General features: G+C 48.6%; 1 protein-coding gene across 15 annotated transcripts in view; it reads left to right on the top strand.

The window, feature by feature from the left end:
- Ankmy1 (ankyrin repeat and MYND domain containing 1) overlaps positions 1–9,320 on the top strand; it is a 33,583-nt gene that overhangs the window by 8,912 nt on the left and 15,351 nt on the right. For all 15 annotated transcript variants that reach the window (XM_010606604.3, XM_010606603.3, XM_010606602.3 and 12 more), the window contains one exon: positions 7,155–7,627. In XM_010606604.3, coding sequence (XP_010604906.1) covers positions 7,155–7,627 — 473 coding nt within the window. The remainder of the gene's footprint in view (positions 1–7,154; positions 7,628–9,320) is intronic.

The raw sequence follows: 9,320 nt of genomic DNA, 5'->3' as shown, positions 1-9,320 counted from the left end.
ATCCCTGAAAAAAAAAAAAAAAAAAAAAAATTTTTTTTTCTTAGAATATTTTATGATGCAGAGTCTAACTTTGGTTGTTGTTGTTGTTGTTTTTGTTTTTTGTTTTTTGTTTTTTTGGAGACAAAGTCTCACTTTGTAGTTCAGGCTGGTTCAGAACTCTCTATATAATCCAGGCTGGCCTCAAATTCTCAGTGATCCTCCTTCCTCAGCCTCCCTAGTGCTGGGATTATAGGCAAGTGCCACCATACCCAGCTCTGTTTTTTATTTTTTTGTACTGGGCATTGAACTCTGGACCTTGTGCTTGTGAGGCAGGTGGTGGAACCACTGAGCTAAATCCCTGGCCCCCTCTGTTGTTTTGAGACAAGGTCTTGCTATGCTGTTCAGGCTCACCTTAAACTCACTGTGTAGTCCAGGCTGGCCTTGAACTCCCAATGATCCTCCAGCCTCAGTCTTCCAACTGCTGGGATTACAGGCATGTGCTCCCATGCCCAACTAAAGTCTAACTTTTACATATTAATAAGGCTGTATCAATTTTTGGGGTTATTTTTCTACGATGTGTCTTTCTTTACAGTTTTTCTTACAACCTTTCTGTTTTACTATGTTTTAAATATTCTTTCTCTTTCTTTTTAAGAATGTATGTCTGGGCTGGGGATTTAGCTCAGTGGTGCCACTGCCTGCCTTATAAGCTCAGGGTCCTGAATTCCATCCCTGATACAAAAAAAAAAAAAAAAAAAAAAAAAAAGTTGTATGTTTGTGTTTAACTCTAGTCCACTAGTTGCTGTTGAACACCTGGACTTGCACCATCTCACATCATGGCCAGCAATGACAGGTATCTCCTGAACCCTTGAGATGTGGCAGGTCCAAATTGGGGGGTGGTCATTGTTGTGTCTAGATGTCCCCCAAAGCCTCCTATGGTCACAGGTAGGGCTTTTCAGAGTTGTCTGGATCTGCACTGTGTGAAGCTGGGATTAAGGGTGTGTGACTACTAGTCAGTCCTCTGATTGGTTTGACACAGTTCTGGGTGTGAGTTCTATATGCCCTAAGGGCAGGTAGCCTAGAAAGAGTATAAAGAGACAGAAAGAAGCTGATGGTGTTGCTTGTAGCTGGATGCCTCCTGCTTCCTGCCTTTGGCCTGCCATGAACTGTTTCTCCTCTGCCATGCCACCCTGCCCTGGAGCCAGCAGACTATGGACTGAAACCTCTACAAACTGTGAGCTAAATCAACCTCTCCTTTAATTTTGTTTGAGCAACAAGAAAAGTAACTAAAACTGGAAAGCAGGTATGCTGAAAATTCAGAACATACCAAATCCTGAAGATATGTTGAGGAAAAAGGAATGCAAAATATCTCAAGAATTTTGAATATGAAGTGTTCGTTGAAATGATATGATTTGAAAATTAGTTACCCCAGGTGCGTGGCCCATGAATTTCTATTGGAAAACTCTTGATTTACACCAGGTACATTTAATAGTAATAGTAAAAGATTTGAGATTCAGTCTACTAACTTCTGCACTTTTTGTTTTACTTGTTTAATATTTGTCTTGCCTTCATGTCAGTTGATATAGTTTTATAAAAATACATTTTATTTTCAGATTGTCACTTTGAGAATTTTACGTTCTTTTTCTCTTCTTTTAGCACTACAGTGAAAATTACAGCGTGAATTTTGACTTTTTAATTCTACTCTTAATTAGTTATTTTTTGGCAGGGGTGGAGATGGAATCCAGGGTCTCGCACTCACTATACAAATGTTCTACAGTTGCGCCACATCCCAACCCTTTAAAATATGTACTTTCTCAATTCTGAGACAGAGTTTTGCTAATGCACTGAGCAGCACCAAGCAATGTGTGGGGAGCCTGCCTCCTTGGTCCTGCAAGCGGGGGGGGGGGGCTGCCTGCTGGCGTGCTTGGCTGTGCTCCCCTGGAGGAAGATTCCCTCCTCACCACCTGCAGAGAGATTGTGGACCGGAACTTGGAATGTTGTCCCCAAAGTAGAGCAAGAAGATGGTCCAGGCCCTCCCACCTGCCTGAGCAGCAGGCACTGTGGGATGAAGCTGGGATAGCCTTACGGTGTGGAGGAGCCATGCAGAGGGAAGCTGCCCTGCTGGGCGCCGGGATGAGGAGAAGCTGGAAGCTGAGGAGAGGGAGGACCTTGGGCCAGTTCTGACGGATCTGTGTTCTGAGGAGGAAGAAGTAGGACAGGCAGCAGAGGGAGAGGGAGACTGGCCAAGCAGGGACGCAAGGAAGGGAGAGGAGGACACATGGGGACCGAGGGAGCCGGGGCTTGCTCTCTGCCTTGGCGCCAGGCCAAGAGTGACGGATGTGTGGGGGGACGGGGCGACCCTCGGGAAGGTGTCCTCTACTTTACCTGCCGCAGGGGAAACCTATCCCTGGGGTCAGAAAGGTGCGTGATTGTTGGTCCTGTTCCATCCGCGTTCTCCACCAAGGATGGCTGGAGACCTGAGTCCCAGGCTTCTCTGGCAGCTGTTAAACGGAGCGGAACCACGCCCTGCCCGGTGGGGTGTGGCCGGGGCAGGGGCTCTGGAGGTGGTGTCACCCCACTGGTAGGTTTCCTGGCTGAACCCGGAGTCCACTACAGGGCAGCAAACTAGGAAGAGGACAGACTGTTTGTGAAGGGAAAGTTGTAATCAGACTTTTTAAAGAAAGTTTCCATTTACAGGAAAAAAAAGTATTTTTCAATCGAGATAGTTACGTATTTTCCTCATCTGGGCACTGCCTTTAAGAAGAGTATTGAGTGCAAAGTTGTCATTATTAGCTACATTAATTTTTTATAATCATGAATCTCCTTGAGTGCTGGTAGATTTTAATGCCGATGTGCCCTAAATTGTGACTATCAAGACCGATAGTTTCTGATTTAGAGAAAAGGAAGAAACTTGTACCCTTGGAGAAAACACTGATGCAGAGCTGCTCAGGACAGGACCTGCAGGTGCTCAGAGGATTATCCAGTGGGTGGGAGGGATGGGGTCAGAGGTCAGTCACCTGTTCCTTAACTTAGGGCTCAGCAGACGAACCCCAGGGTGGTACAAATTAAAACAGTTTTACATTTTTTAAAGGTTATAAAAGAAACGGGAGCATCACTTGTTTGACCCCAGCCTGGGAAACTTCATGACTTAGAGAGCCCCCCTGTCTCAGAATTTAAAGGACTGGGGATATAGCTTCGTGGGAAGGCCCTGGGTTCAATCCCTAGTACTGCAGGAAAAAAGAAAGGAAAAATGCATGACAGACCACAGGTGTCCTGTAAAATGTAAAATAGTTACAATCTAGCTCTTGAAGAAAGTTTGCTGAACTGTTGTATATTACTACGAGATTAACAAGATCTTTTACCTTTGTGCAGAAGGCTTTTTTTTCTTTAAAGGCATGAGTAAAGGAGATATGTTGTCTCTTCACAGTCCTATAACCATGGTATTACAGAAATAACCATTTTTTTTTCTAAAAAGTTAACTTTATTTAAATCATTAAAAAAATTTTTTTTGAGACAGGGTTTTGCTAATATTCTCAGGCTGGCCTTGAACTTGAGATCATCCTACCTCAGCCTCCCAAGTAGTTGGGATCACAGGCATACCCTGCTGTACCTGGCTGGCATCTATTATTAATTCATACCTTTGCTTTCCTTCGGGAGCATTCAAGAATCTCTGACTGTTTTAACTCTGTTTTCTCCCCTCTGAGTTATGTGCTACTCCTGGGGTCTGTTAAAGATCTCAGGTGCTGGAGGAAGCTTTGGGAAGGGAGGACATGCTCAGAGCCTTGCCGCTGGTGATGGTTTCATGGGATCATGATGTCCCTAATTCAATGAGTGCATAGATTAAATATGTTGACTTGTCCCTGAGAAAAACTAGGGCATTTGGCACCTTGTCCCTGAAATGCCCTTTTACCTTCCCAAGACTCTTGCCAAGTCAAGGGACATTTTAAGCAGAGAGGGACCAGAGTGTCCAGATGAGCGTTATTCTGTTATTAGTCTCACTGTGCTGGGGACTGGGTGCCTTGGTGCTGTCTGTAGAAACTCCCTTTTTGCTGGAGTGCCAAGTCCGCTGCTCCCCGGGTTGCTGGTCACACAGGGAACTGAGGGAGCTCACGAGGTTGCTGTGGTGTCATTTGCTCTGTAAACCCTCCCTGTGGTAGCAGAAGATAGAACAGAGCACTGTGGAGTGCGGCAGCCTAGCCGGTTCCCCCAACTCCCCTGCACCCCCTAAACTTAGCGCTCTTTCTGGCCACTTCTCGTCTGGGCTGCTCCCTCTGGACATTGGTGTCTCCCTGTCCAGCCCACCACCCTGGGCCTCTGGCAGCTCTCCTGGACTCTATCCTATTCTGCTAGGAAGTCTCAGCTAGCTCTCTTCTTTTCTAATATCTTAGTAAACCTTACCTCTCACAAGCCATCTCTGGGTATTTACTTCTCTCAGCTACCTGTTCCACTATCCCAGCACACCTGGGCAGTGGATGAGATGTCTGTCATTCCTCAACAAGTGGCTTTGTATTATCTGTCTTTGTGAATCTGTGTCGATAGGAAATCACACAGTAAATGAGGTGAATCAGTGTTGAAAGTTTCATGGGTTCACTGGCTATCTGGGCACCACATGTTATTCAAAGCAGGCTTGGAGAGTGTGAATCACCTGTTGCAGTGAAACCATAATTTAAGTAGGACTCTAGGTATTTTCTTTTAAATGCAGCTTTCTTTTGTTGGCATCTTAGAGTCTCTGCTGACTCATCATTGGGTCTTTTCCCTTTTCCAAGAAGCTCTCCAGTGACATTTGTTTTTCACTCATTTTGGCCAGGGTTAGCTGTGGGCTTACATAAACCAGAACTGAGCCAAGTGCATGGTGAGAGAGAGAGGGGTGGATGGAAATGGTAAATGGAATAATGGTTAGGCCATCCGCGGACTAACATAAGTATAGCAGTCTGACCTCAAGCCTCCACCAGGTGCAGCTGTATGAGTGAAGCACAGCCACTCAGCACCAAAGCCTGCCACCACACACAGCCTGCCTGTCACTTCTCATCCACCGACAGGGTTCTGATAGAGCCTGCAAGCAGTGGGTTCGTTCTAGTCTCTGCACAGTCAAACCACTGTGCTCGTGTTAGTCTGTATTTGCAGCCCTTCCTCAGGGCTGGCGTCACAGGCTCAGCTCCAGCTCAGATCATCAGGTATGAGATTCTAGATCCCTCACGAGTTTAGGTCGCAGTAGGGTCCTCACTCCTGTGAGAGTCTAATGCCCTCTGATCTAAAGGAGGCAGAGTTCAGGCCATAAAGTGAGCCACGGGGAAGGGCTGGAAACACACAGGAAGTTCCACTCACTTGCCTCCCACTGGGTCTGGTTCCTGATGGGCTGTGGGCTGGTGCTGGTCTGTGCCCTGGGTTAGGGACCCCTGCCTTCATGTGTGCATCTCCAGGCTTTGAGGCCGCTGGCTCTCAGCCTCCCAGTGCCCCAGTCTCTGGCAGCTGTAGCCATCCTAACATCTCTCAGCCACTAAGCCCACAGCCCCTTCCACAGCTTTCTGCAGATCTCCCAGCAGGGCTGCTGCCTCTCTGTCAGCCACCTTCCATCTCTGGTGATGTCTGCTGGTGGCTACCATCTCTGGAACTCTTCAGGGATGGCAGCCTCTAGGGTTAGCGGCTCATTTTACTGGGATGTGCTGTGCCCATGCTACCGAAGGTAAGGACCACCTGAGCATGGCAGGGTGGTGAGCTGGAGGGAGCCCCTGCTCCTGATAGAGGGCTGTGGGCAGAGCTGCTGGGGTAGAGTCGGGCTGGGCACACGTGTGGTTGTGTTCACTTCGAGGATGTGTGGTGGGTAGGATGCAGTCGTCCGAGGTTGTCTATCTCAAGTCTGCTGTGGCCGAGGCAGACATCTCCAGGGCCGTGGTGGAGGGCCTGGGACACCTTCATTGTCATGGCAACATCTCAGTGGTACTTCCAGAGAGGGTCCTGCTTGATGACCTCTCTACTTTCCCACACAATGGTGAGGCTGCCACTTCTCAGAAATCTTTTAAAAGACATTTTCTTAGTACATGTTGGAAATGCATAGCGATCATGCTCCTCGTGTGGAGTTGGTGCGCACACATAACCTTCTTAATGCCCCCATCTCTTGGTCCCCTTCCCTTTTGCAAAAGGTCTATCTCCCTGCTTCCTGTGATCTGTCTTTTACTTAGTTTTTCCATTAGTTTATACTTTTGACTTCTCATGTAAGAGAATCATTAGATATTTAAACTTGTGTACTTGATTATTTCACTGAACATCATGGTCTCAAGGTGCACCCATGTGCTTATGCCTCACGTTTGAGGGGTCTTCAGACCGTATTGATCTCGGCCCCTTGGGGTTTAGGGATTTGGGGGCATAAGCAGCAGGCCCTGGTCCCTCCCTGACCTTTGCCCTGTCAGAAGCAGTTTCCTAGGGTGGGGAGGGTGGTGTGGCCTGGAGGTAGGGCCTGGAAGGGGCCGCTGCAGTAGTCACCCAGGGCCGGGAGGCAGGCCCTAGGCTCACAGCCACAGGCCACCCTTGAGGAAGCAGCCAGTCAGGTCATGGCCGTCATGGCTGTCAGGGAAAGGAAGGGTGAGCTTCCCTCATTTCTTTTGTCTCCTTCCCATGCCCACTTCCCTTCTGCCCCAGCCTCAGCCCCTCACAGGGTTTTCTGAAAATGCCCTGCTGTCCCTGCCTGGCTCCTCTGGAGAGCAGGCCCACCCAGTGAGGTGGCAGTATGGAGAGAAGAGAGAGATCAGGGAGGCAGAGAGGGAGAGAAAGAAGGAGAAAGGTGGGGAGGTCTGCTTCACGTGATGGAGCCCAGAAATTGTCAAGGAAGCCAGCATCTGCTCCTCTCTTCCTCCCCTAAGCTTAGCAGCTGTCCCTGAAAGTGTCTGCTGGAGGCTGGCACTGTGGCTAAGAGGCCCTAGAAAGTATACCTCCCAGGGTGTCTCCACTCTCCTTCACTCTTCCTGTCCTCACTTGCCCTGTGCTCTCCTGCTTTCGCCACAGCAGCCCTCCCCACTGCCACACCCCGTGGTATGAATAAACTGACCTGTGGAGGCCAGAGCCTGGCACACCCTGCCCTCTTAAGCGTGTGTTGAAGGAATGAGCAGGATTCTGAATGGTGACTTTCTTCTGATATTCGGCTCTGCTGAGCCTCTCTTGTGGCCCATCGCTTTCCCCTGCAGGGCCTGTATAAAGCAGACATACGATTTGGGCCGGGCATCGAGACCTACCCCGATGGCAGCCAGGACGTGGGGCTGTGGTTCCGTGAGCATCTCGTCAAACTGGCCACGAAGACCGCCTGCAGCTTCTCGGTGCTCAGCTACCCAGAGTTCTCGGCCTTCCTCACATGCTCTCAGGAGAGGATCAGCCTCTCAGATGAGGAGAGAGTGGAGTGGGGCCCACCCGAGGGCCAAGACCCCTTCTTCTATGAGTACAAGCGGTTTCTCCTGAAGGATAACCTGACATTGCCCCCAGAATTGCAGGTCTACTCCACTGACCACTGCCACCTACCCATGACAGCCTCCTTCCGGAGAGAGCTGGACGCCCAGATCTTTATGGATGACCTCCCGCCATGTGTTGACGAGGGAGAACCCTGGTTTATAAGGAATGAAACTCCTTTATTGGTCAAAATCCAGAAGCAGGCTTACAGGTTCAGGTGATCAAGCTGGTATTTCTCCTCCATCTCTTGTCCCTTGGTAGGCAGGTGTCCCCTTCAGGTGGCTTCCTGGGGTCCTTTAGTGCCAGAATGCCACTGAGGCCCAGTGGCTCTCAGCACTGTCATCAGGTAGACACGAATGTTAAGCTCTCATTCAGTGACACACAGTCCAGGAGCAGAGGGAGAGCAGGTCCCACATATTTGTGAGCGGGAAGGGCTCCTTGAGTGTGAGGGGCTGGCTGTCTGCATCCCACAACCCCACTCGTCCCCTCTTTAGGAGAGATGTGGTTGGGAGGTTGTTGGGGAGTGAGCCGCAGTAGTCCCAAAGCTGGTGTGGACCCCGGGAGGATAAACTCCAGAGTCACAGACCTGAGGGCCGATACTGGCTTTTGGGCCGTGCATTTCCTCTTCCAGAAGTCTGAGCTGGTCATGCTGAGCCTGGGGTTGTGTCCATGATTAGGTGTTCCATGGGTCAAGTCCTTGATCAGGGTCAACCCAGAGAGATGTTACTATCAGCAGAGGTAGTGGGATCTGGCCAGGAGCAAAGTAATAAATATGGGTGGGGTGTGCAGGCTTCCCAAGAACAGCGGCAAAACACCGAGATGCTCTGTGGGCCTTCGGTGATTCCATGCCACCCCAATCCACAGCACCAGGAAAATCTGCACTCACTTAAGGGAGTTTTGTTTGTTTGTTCTTTCTTTAAAATTTTTACTAGTACATGTTTGCAGTACATAATGATTACATTCATGTAGGGAGTTAGTACATGAGTGTAATGCAGCTTAATTTTAAAATATCCATTTTTTCTCCCCTCTAGCCCCTGTCCCTCCATCTCTTGGTCCCCTCTCCATAAGTTAAAATATTCAAGAAATTCTTAATTCTTTTTCTAAGCCTTGCCCTTAGATATCACTAAACTGTTTAAGAATATATATTTTATGGCCATAAATTGTTACTTTTTCATCTATCCCAGCAACCGTCTTTCCATTTATGCAGAGAACCATCATTCCATCATCCATCCATCAAATCACGCATGTATCCATAAAACCATCATTCCATTAGTCTCACCATTCATCCATTCAACTACCCACCCGTCCATCCATCGATGCAGCCATCCATCCGACAGTCCGTGTGACCATCCATCCATGAAACCATCATTCCATCCAAGCATTCATCCATTCTGCTGTTCATCTATCCATCCAACCAACATTTCATCCATTACCCATCCTTGTAACCATCATTCTAGCCATCCACACACCCATGCACCTACTCACTCATCCATGTAACCAATCATCTTTCCAGACATCCAGCTATTCACCCTGCAAACATCAGCTGAACTTTTAATTACTGACAACTGTTGGTACAGAAATTGCCATAGATCTATGGGCTCTTGATTGTGAATGGGAGTTTTGTGTACACAGGAGGCTTCAGTGTTCTTTGATGACTAGGCCATGGATCATGGAAAATCTCTATTCAAACAGGAAAGTAAATGAGCAGGGTAGGATGTGGGTGCTTGGTGCTGAGTGGTGGACCCAGGCATGTCTTAGCTTCCCACTGCTCCACAGGAATCCTACTCTGAGAGCCTGTTTCCCAACAGACACAGAGTGACCAAGATGAATCAGAGATGCATGGGGCTCATGTGCAGCTAGCACATTCCTTCTGGGACAGGCACTGGGCCCCATCATCTTTACTTCTAGGT

Source organism: Fukomys damarensis, unplaced genomic scaffold, assembly GCF_012274545.1.
Source record: "Fukomys damarensis isolate Sample0158 unplaced genomic scaffold, DMR_v1.0_HiC HiC_scaffold_16, whole genome shotgun sequence".
Taxonomy (NCBI): domain Eukaryota; kingdom Metazoa; phylum Chordata; class Mammalia; order Rodentia; family Bathyergidae; genus Fukomys; species Fukomys damarensis.
The sequence above is the reverse complement of the archived record's forward strand: the minus strand, read 5'-3'. Positions and strand labels throughout refer to the sequence as shown.